This window comes from Peromyscus maniculatus, chromosome 3 (assembly GCF_049852395.1).
Source record: "Peromyscus maniculatus bairdii isolate BWxNUB_F1_BW_parent chromosome 3, HU_Pman_BW_mat_3.1, whole genome shotgun sequence".
Taxonomy (NCBI): Eukaryota; Metazoa; Chordata; class Mammalia; order Rodentia; family Cricetidae; genus Peromyscus; species Peromyscus maniculatus.
The window spans coordinates 141802779-141822884 of NC_134854.1; the positions used below are offsets into that span (position 1 = coordinate 141802779).

The following is a 20106-nucleotide window of genomic DNA, read 5'->3' on the forward strand; positions in this document are numbered from 1 at the left end:
CAAGAGTAATTTAAAGTATATAAAGGTCTGAGCATATGAAAGCTTAGGTAAGTTGTGAGGGTCGGAGAAAGTGATTTAAGGTATGTAAATGCAAGTTACAAAGATCTAAGAGAATGATTCAAGGTACACATACAACAATGAAAAATGTTTCAGATTTCTTTCCCTCTCGCTGTGCTATTATTATATTAAGACTTCAAAAAGCTCAAAGTTTTTACATTAATCAATGGAGTTAAGATTTTCCCCTAAGCTCCTTAACTTTACCTTCTGTTTCTAGTCTAGATTTCCAATTAACTAAAGACTACAAACTGCTCCAAACACACCAGCCTCAGGTGGTCCTTTGAAACCAGCAGGCCCTGGACTTGCTGAAAGCTAATGTAAACCAAATGCTTCTGACAAAATTTCCTAGCAGCTTGAGCCCCAGCTTCGGACCAGCATTCCAGACTGCTCCAAAGCTACCTGAACTTCACTAGCCCCAGGTGGTCCACAGTACCTGGACAGCGAACCAGATGTAACTTGTCCCTTCCTGACCTTTGACTGGCACTCCAGCCTTCCTGAGCCCTAACAACAATGTCCTATCTCAGCCGAGAAGCAGTTACAGGAGAGACTACAGTGCCCCTTATCATTAGCAAAAGGCTAGGATGTTAGATCCAAAGAAACTAGTTCCCTTCTACCAAAGGAGCTATTTTCCCGTCACTGTTAAAAATGACAAATGGCTATCTACGGTGCCTATTAGCATACCAAAGTGCATGCTGGCCTCCATGCTCCTTCAGTACTACAAGTACCTGTTAAAATCAGAGAGTTACAAAAAGGATTACTCAAAATGTGAGCTATCCATCTTGGTATCCACCAGCCATTTGTCTCGGACTCCAGTCCCTGGAAGATAATTTCCCAGTAACTGCTGTGGATATCGTTCTATATAAATAAAACACTGATGGCCAGTGACCAGGCAGGAAGTATAGGCGGGACAAGGAGAGAGGAGAATTGGGGAAACAGGAAGAAGGAGGGAGAGACACTAGAGCCACCACCAGGACAAGCAGCATGTGAAGACGCTGGTAAGCCACCAGCCATGTGGCTAGGTATAGATTTATAAAAATGGGTTAATTTAAGATATAAGAACAGTTAGCAAGAAGCCTGCCACGGCCATACAGTTTATAAGTAATATAACTGTCTGAGTGATTATTTTATCCGTGGATTGTGGGACTGCTGGGCTTAATGGAACCTGGAGAGAAGCCCTCCAGCAACAAGTAACCTTGACTCAGTGATCTCTAGCAAAAAATGGACAGCCATGACTCCCTACTTAATTCTGATATGACTAAATGTCTTTCTAGCATCTGTAACTTGCTTACATAGATACCCAAAGACTGTTTGGGGTAACTTAACTTGGCAGAACAGGTCAGTTTTTGCTTGCTTGCATAGATATTGAAAAGTCTTCTTGTGGTTTTCCCCTTTAAAAATCCTTCCCTTGTTTCCCTTCTCACGGCAATCTCAAATTTGGCTCAGAGATTGTTCGTCCTGCTAGCAGCTAATAAATAAATCTTTAATTATAATTAGATTGAGTCTATGGTCTCCCCCGCGCTCCCCCCCATCACAAACCCTGTAACATCAGGATATCCTGAGTTTCATCCTTAGCACCAAAAAATAAGTAAAATATCAAAAGAGAATCATGAGAGATAATTGTGTGCCCAAATAAGGAGAGGGAGAGAAACCTCAGTAAAAGATATTTAATGTCAGAGGAACACTGTACATCTGGGCAGAGATGAGGAACACACAAGGCAGAAGAGCTGACCTGCCAGCATGCCCTTTTGTTCGTGAGGCCTCCCTGACAGAGGAAGCAACAGCAGCAGCAACAACAGCTTCCTGCCCCATGCAAGAAGGCAGTACAAGCGCTTCATCCCCAGTCCAAACCCAGGTTTGCTTCACGTCTTCCTTGGTGTGGCTGGATAAGTGACCATCTTTCTCTTGGCCTAGGAGCTTGTGGCAGGAGCTGGTGACATTCTCATCAGAACACAGATCCAGAGTCCAGGGAGGCACAGGTCCCTTACAGTCACCAGCCAGAGTGACTTGAGACCTCTCCCTAGTACGGGGAAGGAGCCTTCCTTTCCTGCAACTGTGTGGACTCAGATGAGAAAAGAAGCAAGGACTGGGACCCTTGCTAAAGCTGTCTCTACGCTGGGGCAGACCTGGGCCACCATCGGGGATGTCAGGCCTCCACCTTCCACAGGGCCCCTGGGTCTCCTGGCCAGGGTCAGAGATACTCATCTTCCCCAAAGGACTGCAGATCTGAAACAAGCCCAGCTCCTTCATCTAATCACTGCCTCTTCCCTAGAGGCTATGGCGCAAAGACACTCTCAAGCCCCTGTGTCCTGAGAGTTCTGGCCAGAAAGCAGGGAAAAGCCCATTTCGCTCCCACCAGCTAGAGATGAGCAGCAAAGCCCAGTCCTCACAGAGGGCCAGCGTCTCTTAAGTTCCTCCTCTCCATTTTCCTCTCTTGCGTATGCATCATCCATCCAGTCGTTTGTACAAATATAAAATATATTTAGATAGATTTATATAACATAGACTTCTGTGAGGCAGAGGGGAGTGGGCGGGAGGCGTGGGCGCCGTCACTTACAGACGTACTGGTCCACAACCTCAGTGCATTTTTTGCACCTGACGAAGCAGCACCAGTGGAACCTGCAGTGGCAGCGCTCCACCTGGACGCTCTTGAAGCGGTCATAGCCGCGGCCGCAGCACATGAGCTCGCAGCCATCCATGCCCTCCGAGGTCTTGTTGCAGAGGCGGCCCTGGGTGCCCAGGGAGCCCGTGGTCTCGTTGCGCAGGCAGTAGTCAGGGCTGGGGTCCACGTAGACCAGGTCCTCCGGGGTGGGCTGGTTGAAGCGGCTGTTGGCCAGCTCCAGCTTGCCCTGGCGGGTGATGCGCATGGCCGCGGCGCTGTCATACTTCTCCTTCAATCGGTCCCCCACCTTGCGGAACTCAGCCAGCTGAAGCCAGCAGGTCTTGAGGCTGCAGGACCCGGAGACTCCGTGACACTTGCAGGCGACATCAGCCATCTTATACACAGCCTGGGGGAGGAGAAAGGGGAGTAAGAAGGAGAAGCCCTCCATTACAGACAAGGTTAAGGAGGTGGAGAGGTGGGCCAGTGGACTCAGCGGGAAAAGGGCCTCGCTGCCAAGCCTCACAACCTGAGTGTGATCCCTGGAGCTTACAAGGCAGAAGGAGAGAACCGACTCCTACAGTACTCCCAGATATCCATCTTCAAAAAAAAATCTTTTTTAAAATGTGTGTGTGAGAGAGAGAGAGAGAGAGAGAGAGACAGAGAGAGAGAGAGAGAGAGAGAGAGAGAGAGAGAGAGAGAAAGAGAGAAAGAGAGACAGAGACAGAAAAACAGAGACAGAGACAGTGGGTGAACACGTGCCACAGTGCTCGCACAGACATCAGAGGACTTTTGGGTAGTCAGTTCTTGACTTCTACTTGTTTTGAGGCAGGGTCTCTCTTGTCTCATTCTCTCATGATATTATTCCTGTGCATGCAAAGGTCAGAGGACAGCTCTGAAGACTTTGTTCTCTCCTTTTGCCTTTCCGCCTTTCCGTGGGTTCCAAGGCTCACACTCAGGGCCCCTCTAATCTCTGCTGCGTCACCGCACGCTCCAGGCCAGCTGGCCCACACACTGCCAGGTGATTCCAGGCTCTGTTCGCCACCTTGCTGCCGAAGTGCTGGGGTTACAGATGTGCATTACTGCATGGAGCTATTATAGGTTCTGGAGACCCCAGTGGGTTTATTGGACTTGGGTAGCAATTGGTTCTACCCACTGAGCCATCTCCCTGATCCTTGAACGTCTGATCCTTGCCCTCCTAGCTCCTGAGTGTTGAGACTGTAGGCAGGTGTCACCCTCACCAGTTGATCCAGTGCTGGGGATCAACTCCCGGGCCTTATGCTCAATAGGCAATCGCTCCACCCACTGAACTACATCTCGCTCACCTCCCCCGCCCCACACCCTCCATTTTCTTTAAACAGAATCCTCTTATGTTGTACAGGCTGTTCTCAAACTTTGGGGCTCAAGTGATCTTGCCACAGTCTCCCGAGCAGCTGGAACTACAGATGTGAGCCGTTGCTCCTGGCTCAAATTTTTCTCTGTTGATCCAATTTTCAAACAGAGAAAACCCAACAAAACATGTCTAGCTTTTGCACAATTTGGAGCACGAGTCAGAAAAGAAAGGAAGGATTCAGTTTTTGCACATGCTGTCATGGCCTGGGTTAGCCCAAAGTCCTCCTAGACCCTACCAAATTCCTCCCAAACGGAATGGCTTCCGTCCTAGGGCTGACATTTGTTTAGCAGGAACTTCCTGGGAGCCACCACGTCTGTCCATGGGACCCCCCCACCATCCAAACCCTCACACTCGGCTGGGGGAGGCTGGGAGTAAGGGGTAAGGTAAGGTCCATGCCAGTGAGCAGGGTGGTGAGCCCACCCACAGCTGCATTTGTTCCAGAACAAACTGACTTTGGAAGTCACTGAATCTTAACACTGTGGAGTGGACTTGAACTTGGGCTGTTTCAAAATCAAATTTATAAAGCAGAGTAGAGCAGAGAGCTGGTCACTAAGTACTTTTCAACAAAAGAACACTGATGTATCAGCCTTGGAAGCTGTCCCACGGTACAGAAGGCAGGGTAAAAATGCATCTCTGCCTCAGAACACTTTCCTGGCCACAGCTGCTGTCCCCAACAGAGTCGGGGCTCATTTCTCCAGGGTTGCCCTTAGATGTCTTTTCAAGAGTTCCCGGATCTTGTCTTTATTCAATACTGAGCAGAGACCGCCACAGGTGCCAGAAACAGCAGCCCCTAGCAGCTCCTGGACCATTTAAAAGGTTGTTTTCTTAATGGGGGATTACTCCCTGGACTTTTCAGTGGAGAAACAATCTCTAGAGAGTCATGGGAACCCATCGGGCCCATGCAGAAGGGAGCTAGCCTGATCACTTCTGAATTCCAACCTGGTAGCCTGTGTTAGCTTAGCACAGGAAAGGGAGGGAGACCTTCCCCCAAGGTTAGAGGCACCAACACTTGGCCTGATAACTACCAAGGACAACCCGCCCCCAGCTCCCCTCTCCACCCTCACCAGAAACTTCACAGAGAGTCTCTGCAGTCAGCTTCTGGCCTAAGTCACAGGCCTGAGCTCTAGCCTGCCTCTCTCTAGAAATGGTCCTTGGCTTACGGAAGAGGCAGCATCTGGCGATGTGGGAAGGGAAGTGTTAAGGGTCTGTGGCTGTGCACACAGTAGCTGCTGAGCCACCAGGGAACAGGATAAATGTCTGTAACGGGAATAAATCCTGGGGGGCAGGAGGGAGGAACCAGCTCACAGATATGGACAGGATCCTCACACAAGTCTAAGGAAAAATGCTGTTGTTTCCCTTCACTATTTAGAAATCCACCCTGTCCTTGCCCTAGTTGAAGACACTGCAGAAATTGTAATATTTGTTCCTTTTTTTGTGTTTTATTACTGATATTTCTGTGAAGAAAGAGAATGGAATGTTAATGTGAGGCCCTTCCTTCCTGCTTACTAAAAACACTAATATAGTGTGGGGCTGGGGCTGTAGTTCAGGCTAGAACATTTGTCTAGCATGTGTAAGACCCTCAGTTTGATCCCCAGAGCCACAAAAGGAGACAAAATGCTATTTTAAAAGAAGGTTCAGTCCCGGTTAGTAGTGTAGTAGTCACACCTGTAATCCCAGCACTCTGGGAGGCTAAAGGGGGAGGACTGGCAGGAGTTTGTGGCTAGCCTGGGCTACATAAAGAGACCCTGTGTCATTCCTAATACCCCTTCCCAATTTTTTTTTTAAAGGTCTGGGCTTGGTGGCTAATGCCTATTATCCTAGTACTGGAAAGGCAGAGGCAGGATGACTGCTGTGGGTTCAAGGCCAGCCTGGGCTACATAACCAGTTCCAGACTTGCTAGGGCTACATAGTGAAACCCTGTCTCAGGTAAGTGTTGTTTTCATTTTTTGCTTTTGGGTTTGTTTGTTTGTTTTTCCTCCCCCAAATATTAAGGTCACAGGCCACATTTATCTCATACAGTACTATACTTGGTACGACGAGCATGTCACCACACAGGCTTCCACTCTCCCTGAGTGCTTTTTTTTTTTTTTTTTTTTTTTTGAGACAGGGTTTCACTGTGTAGCCCTGGCTGTCCTGGAACTCTCTCTGTAGACCAGGCTGGCCTTGAACTCACAGAGCTCCATCTGCCTCTCTCTTTTGAGTGCTGGGACTAAAGGCCTGCGCCACCACCTCCTGGCAGGCCTTTTTATCTGCATAGATACCCTTGTGTGGCTGAGCAGTACCAGCTTGCTGGTCTCGCCCCTCTGTCCAGAGGAAGCTGCCAGAGCTGCTTATGAGCCCAGAGAGGCTTCTGCCAACGCACATGGGACTTCTGCTGGTGGGCAAGACGGCAGATGGCAGATCGTCTGTTGCTGCTCTTGCTGATTTGGGTCTTAAAGTACTAGTCTGGGCTCTTTCAACCCTGCCACTGTGCAGTGCTCCCTGGGGGAACTTCCTGTGCGTATGAGGAGGCGGGAGCTAAACACGATACGGCTGTCCCAGGTGGTGATTGACAGTTGGAGTTCCTTGGACAGTGATTAAAAAGAAAAAACATAGAGGGACAAGTGTTCCCACCCTGGAGCGGTCTGTGGCAGAGGGAGAGACAAAGGGCTGAGGAAGAGGTGTGTGCAGTGCCCGGGGAAGGAGCTCACGCCTAGGAGCCAGACAGAGCAAGGCAGGAAAAGAGGTCATCAAAGGGCCGGACAGACAGAGGAAGGCCGCAGAGAAGGGGCCAGTGCAAACAAACGATTAAGGGCAATAAAACGGGGGGGGGGGGGGGGCGCAGCCAAAGTAGAGTCAAACTGGGAAGCGAAGGGAGGGAGACCATGTCTCCCCTCCACCTTCCGTCCAGTCAGAATGCTGCCTGCCTCCTGACATTGTCACAGTGCCGGATAGGCGCTCAAAGCAGGGCTGCCACACAGCCCCTTCCCTCGGTCTGTGAAGCAGACCCTTTCCTGACCCGTTAGGAGATGACACAGAAACTGCTCTCGAACTCATGTGCCGGACCGTGCAAAGTCAGGTAAAGGGTGTTACAAAAAACCATAGTCAGCGTAACCGACCTTCACCAGAGACAAGGAGGGTGAGAAATACCTCAAGAAAAGCGTAACCTGCTCCACTCAGGTTCAGGCGCAAGAGGCCCGTAAGGAGTGGGTGTAAGGTCTGGGTGGCCTTTGAGCTCAGACCTGTTTTGTTTTTGAGGTAGGGTCACACTCAGCCTGGCCCTGAGGGCTCAAGCAATCCTCCTGCCTCAGCCTCCTTTGTACCTGTGATTATAGATGTCCGACCTTGAAAGAGGATAGAAAGTGGGCATTCAAGAGCTGGAGAGATGGGTGATGGGCCTCAGTGGGGCAGCTGTGCTCAGAGGCGCCATCTGAGGGAGCTGTAAGGAGTAAAGGGTAGACCTGCCATCGTGCTGTCCCCAGAGGTCGTGGGGACAGCGGAAGAGGACAGGGAACGATGACAACCAGGCATGTGCTGCTGTGACAAGTCACCTGTGTTTTATCTTCTACTAAAGCCAAAGCTTAGGAGACAGTGGTGTTTCCTCACTCCCGCTCCAGCTAACACCGCCCATACGGAGTGCATCCGCCATTACCCAAGTGTGTCTGGGCCGGGGCTCTGTATCTGCTCACAGCAGCTCTTCAGAGTCAGGCCCAGGCTCACCTGATGCTGTAACAAACCGTTCTCCCAGGCTAGGGTTAATGGCCTAAACATCCAATCATCATGAGGAGGGCTGGCCAAGAGCAAACATTGCACCTCAGTCCTGGAGGGACCGATGTCCTTCTGAAGTGATAAAGTTAGAAAAATGAGTCAGGAGCCAGGAGTATGATGGACACCTGTAGTCCCAGCTCGCGGGAGGCTGAGGCAGGAGGATGTCATGAGCCCAGGAGTTTGAAGTCAGCCTAGGCAACAAGTAAGACCTTGTTTTAAAAAACAAATACAAGCTGGCTCGAGGTGGCCTTTGCCTTTAATCCGAGTACTTGAAAGGCAAAGACAGGCGGATCTCCGAATTCAAGGCCAGCTTGATCTACAGAGCAAGTTTCAAAACAGCCAGCTACACAGAGAAACCCTGTCTCAAAAACTCAACCAAACAACCAAACAACCAAACAAAAACAAAACAAAAAGCCAGTACTCAAGAGCCAGAGGCAGGTGGATCTCTTGAGTTTCAGGCCAGCCTGGTCTACATTGCGCATTCCAGCCAGAGCTACAGAGTGAGATCCTATCCCAAAACAAACAACTGCTAACCAACAAACAAAAAACCACTCCACATCCCTAAAAAGAAAGACAACAGCTGGGCAGTGGTGGCACACGCCTTTAATCCCAACACCCACAGAGGCAGGCGGATATAAGTGAGTTCGAGGCCAACATGGTTTACAGAGTGAGTTCCAGGTCAGCAGGGCTGTTACACACCGAAATACTGTCTTGAAAAACCAAAAAAGAAAAAAAGAAAGAAAGAGAGAGAGAGAGAGAGAAAGAGAGAGAGAGAGAAAGAGAGAGAGAGAGAGAAAGACAGAAAGACAGAAAGACAGACAACTAGACATGGGTCTGGCTCAGTGACAAGGGGGCAGGCAGGTCTACACCCTTAGCTCCTCGGCAGTGAGGACAACATGGCTTACCCGGCGGCCAGCCTCGTTGTTCTGCAGGTTCATGAGGGCTCGGCCTTGCTCCTCTGATCCCTTGGCGAAGTTCTTCTCACGCTCTCGGGCGTCCACAAACTCCTTGGCAAAGCGGTAGCCGTACTCCACATTGTCCCCACAGCCACCCCAGAGCCAGTCTCGTGGCAGGTCCTTGGGCCTGGCGGTCCGGCTGCAGCCACAGGTGGACAGCTCACCCTCTCGGCAGGCGCGGCTGATGGCGTTCACCACGCCAGCAGCACTCACTGCATAGGTGAAGGCGGTCTCCCGGCTACCTGCAGCAAGGGGCAGCAGAAGGTAAGCAGGCCACTCTCCTCTGCGGACGGCCTCTCCCTCCCTCTGCTTGGCTGGGGCTGGCCCTGTGGGAGCCAGTGTCCCAGGGGAACGCTTGCCCTTTTCACAGCACGGAGGGTTAGACACTCTTTGCAATGGGCTGACCTTGGCCCATTTTTGACTTCTGCCTCTTGGTCCCAGCTCTACCCTGACACCCCCCAGACCTGGTCAACACTCAACCCATTGCACTTTCTAGGACCCACAGCCACTCCTTGGAGGAGCTGTAAGGAGAGGGAGATTGGGCTTCCTGCAACTTATGGACCATTTGGGGCTATCAGGATGAGACTGAAGAAGAAAGTATGAGATTAACAGAACAAGCCCGCACCCAGCTAAGAATGGCTTCTCCTTCAGACACCATTTCTCTCCCACCCACAAGCTACACATCTGTGTGTCTGTCCTCTTCATGCCTGTCCCTGTCTAGTGGGACCCTGGCAGAGGCCAGGCATAGAAAGTGAACTAGACAACAGTCCTACATTTTCCCTCTCTTTCCCCTGGGCCTCACGATGTCTCTCAATTTAAGAGCATCAGGCAGGGCCAGGCTTTGATCCCAGCACTTAGGAAGAAGTAGAGGCAGGTGGATCTCTGTGAGTTTCAGGTCTACACAGTGAGTTCCAGGACAGCCAGAGCTCCACAGTGAGACCCTGTCTGGAAAAACAACAACAACAAACAAAGAAACAAACAACCTCCCACGGTACGTGCTCTGTTGCACTGTGGATGAGAACATTATTGGGTGCAGATGCTTTGGAAATCAGCCTAGCAGCAACTGAAAGGGTTAGCAGAGTTCCCAGATGACCCCGCAATTGCATTCCTAAAAATATGCCCAACGGAAACAAAGATATGTGTCCAAATGTTTCCCCATGGATCCTCATTGCAGCATGATTCACAATGACTACAAAAAAAGAAGAAGAAGAAAAGAAAGAACAAAAGAAGCCAATTATCATCAATGGACAGATAAAGACAATGTGCCATTAGCCATACAGTGAAATGTTAATGGGAATGAAGTACCATGAATGAACATATGCCACGACATGGATAAGCCTTTAAATAATTGCATCAAGTGAAGAGGTCATGTACTGTTTGTTCCTATTTATAGGGATGTCCAGAATGGGAAAAATCCACAGAGATTAGCGGTAGCCTAGGGCTGGGGGTGGGAACTAGACAGTGACAGTTAAGGGACAACACAGATGCTCTGGAATTAGTGGTCACAGTCGCACATGTAGTAATACACTGGAGACCACCAAACAGTACACCTTTAAACGGTGAACTGTACATGACATGAATGACATCCCCTTAAAGCCGTTGTAACAAATAACAAAGGACACTCGTGTGGGGTGTGGAGAGAGGTGGTTCTCAGCAGGTCACAGACTCCTCCTGGACTTGATCTTGTACCAGGTAGAATGTTCTCCCTCTGTGACTCCCCCAAGCCTCCACAATGGGAAGGAGACACCACAGTCCTGTCCTGGAGAGTGAAGAGGCAGAAGCCTGTAATCAGTTAAAAGGTACGAAGGCGGGCTGGAGAGATGGCTCAGCGGTTAAGTGCACTGGCTGCTCTTCGGGAGGACCTGGGTTCAAATCCCAGCACCCACATGGCAGCTCAGAAGACACCATCGTACAGACATACACATGGGCAAAACAGCAATGCACACAACATGAAAATAAGTAAATTGTTAGAAAGAAAGTATTTTTAAAAAGGTGTGAAGGCCAGGGAGATGGCTCCATAGCTAAGAACGTTTGCTGCTCTTGCAGAAGGCTGGAGTTTAGTTCCCAGCACCCATGTCAGGTGGCTCACGGGCCCCTGTGACCCCAGCTCCAGAGGATCCAATGCCCTCCTCCAGCTTCTTCATCCACATACTTAGGCACACATATGTACATATAAATAAACAATAAAATGAATCTTAGAGGAAAGGTCTGGAGTGATCCCTGCTTCTCAATTACCTTGGCACTACACAGCGATGCCAGGAATCAGATCACACTGAGTGAATCAGTTTTCCACAATTAACCATGATCAGCTCTGGTCATCTGTAAACAGGAACGTCCCCTGCAACCTCCACCTAATGGCAGCAGGCCCCACTCATGACTGACACTTGCCCCAGTGCTGACTGCCGCAGTGAATGCTGAGATAGTCCAAGAAGTTCTTTAAAAACAAAACTGTTTTATTTTACATTGTATATGTGTGTTTGTCTTCGTAAGGAAATGTGCACATGAGTGCAGTACCTGTGGAGGCCAGAAGAAGGTGCTGGATCCCCTGGAGCTGGAGTCATAGGCAGTTATGAGCAGTCTAATGTAGGTGCTGGGAACTGAACTTGAGTCCTCTGGAAGAGCATTATGGTGCTCTTAACGAAGCAGACTGGACTCTGTTTTGAATGAGCCATGCCTGAGAAGTCTTCTAGAAATGCTCTCAACTCCTGACACACCACCTGGAGCAGGATAGAACCTTAGGCACCCCAGTACAGGGTCCCTTTCCATTCTCCACAAGCATTAGCTTCCGGCATGCCTCAGAAGAATAGCTGGCCTTTCAAAGCAGCTTATTCATCTTTTTTCCTTTCCCTTTAAAAATGATTCTATCACTAGAAAGTTCATTCTCATATGAAACCAAAATACGCCTCCTTGTAATTTCTGCCTGCTGGAGCGGCACTGTCTAATCCCCCATCCATTTGACAGCTCTCCAGTGTTTGAAAACAAGAAACATGCCTTTTATGTGTTCCTTTCCCAAGCTACAGATGTCTGATTTCTTTTACCCTCCTTTAGCAAATATGCTTCCCAGAGTCCAATCAGCCCTCTCCAAATGGCTTTTGAAGTCACGGACCCATCTCTGAATGTAATATACCAGATGCCACAAACTGAGTTCTGGTGACTTGGGATCTGAAAGTGAACTCCAGCACACTGGACTCATTCTGCCTCCGCTGGAGGGGGATAACCAGATTCTGAGAGTATGCAGTGTTCACTGCGTGAGGAAGCACTTGGGTCGTGGGTAAGAGAGTATTGCATAGAAATCTGCTGCAAGAGAGCTTCCCACTGCAAGTAAGATAAGGGGTGTGTGTGTGTGTGTGTGTGTGTGTGTGTGTGTGTGTGTGTGTGTGTGTGTGTATTTCGAGGAGGGGAGCAGGTATCTAGACATGAAACAGTCACAGATAAAAGTAAAGCCAAACCATCCCAAAGATACAAGGCTAGCAAGCCATGGCCACAGAGCGACTGCAGAGACCTCACATCTCCCAGCTCCAGGGAAACAATGCTTTGCTCTCATCTGTCCCACTGCTCAGAGGGCCCAGGCTCCAAGGTAAGGCTGCTCTTCTGAGCTGCTCTGCTGCCCTCTGGTGATGACTCTTGCTGTGGCTTCAAGAAGAAGGGAGCCTAGGGACACCTCCCAAGATTCTAGAAGGAGCTATCCAGGGGCATAGGAGGAAGGGCAGCTTCTCAGGCAAGGAGAGCCTTCGGGGAAGCTACAAAAAGGAGAGGGAGAGCCGAGGTGTGGTGGCACATGCCTTTAATCCCAGCACTAGGGAGGCTGAGGTGGGCTGATCTCTAGGAGTTCAAGCCCAGCCTGGTCTACCTAGAGAGTTCCAGGACATCCAGGGCCATATAGAGAGCTCTAGTCCCAAACAAACAACAACTACAAAAAAAAAAAAAAAGAAAGAAAGAAAGAAAGAAAGAAAGAAAGAAAGAAAGAAAGAAAGAAAGAAAGAAAGAAAGAAAGAAAGAAAGAAAGAAAAAAAACAACCCGATGAGTAGGGAAAATCAGTCAGACCAAAGTGCTCCTGCTGGTAACTGAAGTAGATCAAGCAAGATATGCTCCTTTGTAAGGTCTGCCCGCCCTGCACAAGGCCCCTACTACACAATCAGACTCACAGCGTCTACTCCTGACACCCCACCCCATGTGCATGTGCAGGTGTGTGCAATGGGGGTGGGTACATGTGCATTCCAATCCGACCCTATTCTACTGGCTCTTCTTTCCCAGGACAATAAAAAGGTGCTAGTCTTGTCTCTGAATCCTCCCAGGGCAGCTCTCCATCACACTGCCTCACAGCCTTGCTTGTTGTTCCTCAGGAGCCACCCATCTTGTGTTCAGAGAGAGGATCTCTCACTAGGACCTGGGGCTCACAGATCTGGCTAGGTAGGCTGCCAGCAAGGCCGGGGGATCTGCCTGTCTCTGCCTCTCCAGCACTGGGATTACAAGCATGCCTCGCTGCACCCATGTTTCTATGTGAGCACTGCAGATTGAATTTGGGTCCTCATGCCATTTATGTGGGTGCTGGAGATCAAATCGGGTCCTCCTGTTTGCGGGACAAGGAAGCCAGTCCTTGTCTCATAGTCTCACCCAAAGCTGCATAGGCAGGTCAGGTACTGTGCCAAGGGGAGGGATTTGAGTGCCGAGAGGACTCCTCAAGAATCAGTAAGTAAATCCCTCCAAAAGCCGAGTCAGTTTTCTGGGAAAACTGCCCCTGAGGCCATCCCGGATCACAGGCACATTCCTTCTATGTAGACAGAGCTAATCCCAAAGGCAAAGGCAGAGTTCAAAGGAGATTTCCCTGTTTTCACTTTTCAATTGGAGGCTTGGGAAGATGTCTGGAGTGAGTGTGGGGAGGTGAGGTGGGGAGTTGGGGGGTGGGAGTGTGGGAGTGGGTTCTCCCAGATAGAATACTTTAAAAGCTCTACTTGCGCCCTCAAGCATCCTGCTGGAACCCTACTTTGGGAAAGCCCCAGCACCAGCTAACTCCAGAATGGGTAGAGTGATAGGGAGCTGCTGTCCAGGGAGAAAGCAGAGACAAGACTACCAACACCTTCCTTTTATGGTCCTGGAGATAAGACCAGGCAGAATAGGGCCTGGTTTCTCAATTTCTTGCCAGGGAGGGGAGGATTGCATTTCAAAAGGACCTAAGACAATTAGACTCAAATCACACCTCCATTTGGGCAATAGGACAGCCATGCTCTCACCAGCTGCCGGACGGGGGAGGGGATGCTGAGCAGTGGTCCTCTCTCACTGCTTTCACATACAGCCTGTCTCAAAGGAGAAAGCCAGGCTGGACCTGGGCCTGGTTAATGACAGGTGTTACCAATCTGGCACCAAGTTGTCACCTCCTGCTCAAGAGCACGAGTGGAAGAAGTGAAAATCTCAGATGTTAAATACGCCATTTGGGACTTTTCGGCCCCGAAACTCTGTAGACTTCTTTAACAGACCCTTCTAGCACTGAGACACTGGCAGCCATGGCAGGCGGGTCTCGAACCTACTCCCTCCTTACTCAGATGTTCTGTTCCCTCCCAGAGTGCATCACAGGCAGCCCCGGGGTGAGCCTGTCACAGAGGAACCCAGGGTGACGCAGTTATTGTTTTAATAACTCTGGGGCTTTCCTCTTCCTTCTAACATGCTTCCAAGCCCAGAAAGAATGCAGCAGGGCCTGCATGCATGCTATCAATGCACCAATCATCGGGGAGGAGGCATGCCCCCAGGCATGAAGACACGCAGCCTGTGAGCACGCCAAGCTCCAGTGGCCTCTTACCTATCTGCATGACTCTGCCGAAGACAGAGGCGTCGTCCACAGTGCTGCAGTTCCAGCGCCTCTGTCGGAATTGGTGCTGGCACTCCCGGATGCCCGTCTTGGCTCCCTCCCCGATGTAGGACATGTGCTCCTGATACAACTGACACAGCTTCCTCTGGCCTGGGGAAAGCCCGGGAAGCTGGCTGCACACAGGCTGAGCACCAATGATGAACATCTCGGGTCTCTGCACCGGGTTCAGGGCTAACGACCTACAATAGCAATCCAGAAACGGGGGAGGCCCGCAGTGAATGCACCCATGTGCTGCTCTACACCCTTCACAACATCCCCTCTCTGCAATGTTCTCAACATACAAGGCTCTGGACTAAGGATTTGGAAGGGAACTTGAGCACAGAGTGCAATGCCTTCAAAAAACACACGAGGGAAACTGAGGCACAAGCACAAATGCTATCTGAGATACTGTATGCCTCAGACAGTTGGCTGCTGAGGCCTTTATAAAGAGATGGTAGTGTGTGGCGGTGCACACCTTTAATCACAGGTGGATCTCTGTGAGTCTGAGGCCAGCCTGGTCTGCGTAGTGAGTTCCAGGACAGCCACGACTACATAGTGAGACCCTGTCTCAAAAAAACACAACAAAAATGTGAACTGTCTTAAAGGATGAGGGTAGGCAGAACGGGCTGGGCAGGGCAGCCATTCACTTGAGGGAGAGAAAAGGCGAGCATCAGGAGAGCACAGACCTCGCTGAAGGGGGAAGAACAAGATGTTTAGCCAAGTGTGGGGTGCATGCCGGAAAGTGACCTATTCCCTTAATGCAAATCTCCTCAGGCTTAAGACAGAATCCACTTCACACACGTGACCATGCACCCTAATCGTTCTCTTTCCCCACTCTGTGTATCCCAGCCTTCTGCTGATCAGCTTGGGGGCGACTTTTGCTCATCATCTGGCACATATCACAAATGTAGTGCTACATTAGATGAGGGACTTATGGATTTGCCAGCTGAATAAAGGCATGAGTCGGGCACAGGCTGCACCACTTCCATGTCTACTTGGCAAACATAGTTGCCTTAAAAAAAAAAAAAAAAACAGAAGAGCCTACTTGGTTCTTTCTACAAAGCCCTCTTCTGGCCTTCAGACTGATCTAGTAGGAATTTTACTACATCTGCTACCAGCAAAACAAAACAAAAACAAACACAGAGAGATAACAACACCATAATATATATGTATGTATGCATATATATATATGTATATACACACACACATACACACACAAATATTTACACACCTTTTTTGTGATGGGGGTCTCACTGTGCTCTACAGGATGATCTTAAACTACTGGGCTCAACTGATCTACCTGTCTCAGCCTTAATAATGTGTGTATGTGTGTGTGTGTGTGTGTGTGTGTGTGTGTGTGTGTGTTTCTAAGAATGGATTTCAGGGTCTCATTCATGCTATCAGTATTCTTTTTGTTGGATAAATAACAATAAAAGCTATTTGTAACAATTCACAGGGTGGGAGGCCTCCAGAAAAGGTTTTAGACAAGATCTAAGGGGAAAAAAAAAATCACACGAACAAAGCTTATATTCTTTTCATGAAAACCTCACCTCTGGGAGCCTAAGGGAGAAAATGAACTCTCCCAGCCTTCCTGGGATGGAAGAGGGCCCTGGTGTTTCTCGGATAATGGTGTGATCACTCCCTTGGGGCCCTGCTTCACATCTTGATTATTCAAGAAGCCTCAAGGTCTGTCCAGGCTAGCCCTCAGTCCTCTCACTCACCACCAGGAGCTGGCATCAGTCCAGGCTAGCCCTCAGTCCTCTCACTCACCACCAGGAGCTGGCATCAGTCCAGGCTAGCCCTCAGTCCTCTCACTCACCACCAGGAGCTGGCATCAGTCCAGGCTAGCCCTCAGTCCTCTCACCACCAGGAGCTGGCATCAGTCCAGGGTAGCCCTCAGTCCTCTCACTCACCACCAGGAGCTGGCATCAGTCCAGGCTAGCCCTCAGTCCTCTCACTCACCACTAGGAGCTGGCATCAGTCCAGGCTAGCCCTCAGTCCTCTCACTCACCACCAGGAGCTGGTGTCAGTCCAGGCTAGCCCTCAGTCCTCTCACTCACCACCAGGAGCTGGCATCAGTCAGTAGCTGGGCCCAGCTGGAGAGCAGAGCTGCTGTAAACATCACCATCAGGCTGGGCATGGTCAACCTCAGCCCATCCCAGTGCCCTGGGACCAACATCTTCCAAAGTGGAGCTCCCTGGAGAGAGAGAAGGAAAGGGGAGTCAGCATGCAAATGCCACAGACATGAGGAGCCCAGGAGAGATGAATAGAGTGCAGAAAAGCTCAAAGGATGAGCTGTGGGAGGGACCTGAAGGCAAATTCTGCTCCCCACCCCACCCCACCCCCGCCCATCCCTCAGAAATTCAGTCCTTTCCAGCCTCTTCTCACTGGGTAGCTGCTCACCACAGGGCCTTTGAGTCCCTTACATTACACTGTGGGACTACTTACTACTCGGGACCCAGTTCCTGTAACAAGCTGTGAAGCAAATGAAAACAGACGTTTAAAGAAGAGTGTTCCTCGTGCAGCAATTAAGACGCACACCTGCCCTTCTAGAGCCCCGGACAAGAGGACAGAGACAAGGGCATCCTCCCACTTAAAAAACAAACAAAAAAAACCACCCACTCAGGTCCCGAGATGTAACTCTCTATCAGGCCCTTCTGTGCAGGGGTTAAGGGTTAAACACCTACAGAATTGGATATGACTACCCCCAAACAGGCTGTGCCCTTCCTGCTCGGAAGTTTTCTGAACGCAAATCCTTGTTTACGCTTCAGGAGTAATAGTGGGAGAACATCAATGCCCTTTTATTCTGAGGCTGGGCAGGAGACTCACGGGAGCACGCTTTGGCGAGCAGTCTCCTCCCCCAACACTTTGACCTTTGAAGGGCCACATGGAATGTGATTCCAGTAGCATTTGAACACCACCAGCTCTGGGCCACCTCTCTCAAACCTTCCGGGAGGTCCCGCGCCCTCCCCTGCTGAATTGATGTTGCCACCTTTGCCGTGGGTGAAACATGCCAGTCTGGGAAAAGCTTGGACATTTGGAAAATACAACTTTGGCATCCTAGAGCAATTGACTAAATGCCACCTACATCTAGGTTCTCTTCATTTACACACACACACACACACACACACACACACACACACACACACACACTCACGCACGCACGCACGCACACACCACACACCCCACACCCCACACCCCACACGAGTGCACAGGCAGGCACAACACACCTCCCGGCAGTCCCAGCTCACCATGCCGATGCTGAGCTTCTGGGTCTCTAGACTCTCCGGGAGGGGGCAGCAGCAGATGCTTTTTAGACCATCGGTCTAGGAAATATGTTTGACCTGGGGCCACGAAGGGAGGAGGATGGCTGGAGCAGGATTCAGAGTTGGGACATGCCTGTTCCCCACCCCTTTTGGTTTTCCTGCTTCAGGTCTCAGCTGGGGCTGGGCACCAACAGGCAGGTGTGTGGGGCCGGCAAGGGGCAGAGCAGATCAAAGAGAGATTTGCTCCTTAGCCTTTGTCATGTAGAACCAGCTCGGAAATGATCCGGCCTTTAGCGGGGCCACTAACAACTCCGACTTTTCTAACCGACTTCACGGCCTCCTCTAAGGGATGTCCCTCCCCCTCCCAGACCCCCCATAAATCCTCCTCCACCTCAAGATAGGAGGTCTGTGAACTTAGAACTTAGAGATGGGGCACTGATAAGGCTGGCTCCAGAAGCTGATGGCTTTATGGAGGGGAGGGTCCAGGCCTGGGATAGAGATGATACACAAGAGAAACACTTCAAAGGGCCTCCTTGTCCAAACATCCCCAGCTTCTCCTCCCAGTCCTTCTTGGGGACCATTCAGCCTTCTTTTCTGGCTGCCCTGGCCAAACCACTACAGGCTGGAAAACTCCCTACTCCCCACCAGCACCCGCCCCATGGGTCATCACACAGCCACACTACCAAGTAGCATAGGTTTCTCCCAATGGATGGTACCAATGTCCCTGAGCCTCCTCACCCCACGTTTCCCATCTCACACCCCCTAACAGGCTCCTAGAAAATCCTTCGGAAGTCCTAAGTCTAACCAAAGTCAAATTGGGAGTCGGGGAGGGCATCACTTCAGAGACAGACAGCCAATGCCTGCTAAAATCACTGTATCTGACTGCCCGGGTCAGAGGCCCATAGGCCATCTAGGGCCAGATTCATAGAGGTTACAAATTCCACACCTTCCTGCCTCCGAAACAAAGGGAAAATACAATGGCCCCCAGCAGCTCTGGCCACCCTGTGCAAGACTGAGTTCTCAGCCCGTTACAAGTGAAGTTTAAAAACTGACCCCAAACCCAACCAACCAATCAAACCGAAACCCAAACAAAAAAGCCTCTAGTATGTGTGTTGTTCCACTGTCTGATGATGTGGCTTCCTTCACAAGCCTGTGATTTCATCAAGTACCACTTGACTGTACCCTTTAGATGTACACAGGACATGGGTTACATCTAAATGAAGCGGTTAGCACTTAAACATGTGTTCACGATGATGACGCTGGTCCCTCCTGAAGATATTTATGCACCAGGAAGTACGTCAACAGCAGTTCTAGGACACTGCCTGCCACCAAGCCTGCGTTTGATCTCCAAGACTTAGGATGCCCCAGTCCACGAGTTCTACTCTCAGCCAAATAAAAATAAAAAGTAACAAGATTGCAGCCTTGCATCAGCCTCATGCCACCAACAGTGTCCATCAACAGTGAGATGATGGGCCAGCTGTGATCTGTGGTTGCAATGAAATATTGTGCAGGAATAAAAATGAACAAGCTACAGCCGCATACAACCACATACTCAAATCTTACCAACATAACATAGAAAAACGAGTCAGAGGATACAGGTGTAAGCCATACAGAAGAGCAAAAAGCTGATTATCATCAACACCACGTGAGGGTTCCCTCTAGGATGGCAGAGGGAATGGACCATGATGAGGAAGAGACTTGGAGTTTCTGGGTACCAGCACAGTTCTCTGGCTCAGCCTGGGTAATGGATAAGGCCAGCTCACTGGTGTCATTTACTTGGCCATGCACATATTACGTGCACATCATGGCTCTCCGCCATTTCCTGAGTTCCTGTATTGTACATTACACAACAGAAATCTTCAAAACTGAGAAAAGATCCCATTAGCACGGATGGAGGATCTCTGTGCATTCTCAGTCACATAGGGCACACTAAGACCCTTCCCTGCCCCCTTTCCTTCTTACAAAAAGAATAATCAAGCTCAAAGGGAAATATTAAACAAATGTCTATTAATTTAGAGACAGCCCTGCGACATAAATATTGGAGGGTGGAACAGATATGGAGCACATCAGCACACAACCCCCCCCACCCCACCCCACTCCCCCACCTCCCCCACCCCCGGCATCCTGTCTGGCATCCTGTCCGTGAGCCTGCAGTCTTCCTACCAGGAGTCAATGCATTCTGGTTTCCTTTCACCACAAGGAAACCAGGCTTTGGCCAAGCTACTTTCTGTTCCTTATTTATTTATTT

General features: G+C 50.0%; 1 protein-coding gene across 3 annotated transcripts in view; it reads right to left on the reverse strand.

Moving 5' to 3' along the window:
- Positions 1-1707: 1707 nt before the first annotated feature.
- Wnt5b (Wnt family member 5B) overlaps positions 1708-20106 on the reverse strand; it is a 109503-nt gene continuing 91104 nt past the window's right edge. For all 3 annotated transcript variants that reach the window (XM_076567781.1, XM_076567780.1, XM_076567779.1), the window contains exons 2-5: positions 16653-16789; positions 14545-14792; positions 8699-8991; positions 1708-3062 (exon numbers count right to left, since the gene is read on the reverse strand). In XM_076567781.1, coding sequence (XP_076423896.1) covers positions 2604-3062; positions 8699-8991; positions 14545-14792; positions 16653-16771 — 1119 coding nt within the window. In that variant the 5' untranslated portion in view covers positions 16772-16789 and the 3' untranslated portion in view covers positions 1708-2603. The remainder of the gene's footprint in view (positions 3063-8698; positions 8992-14544; positions 14793-16652; positions 16790-20106) is intronic.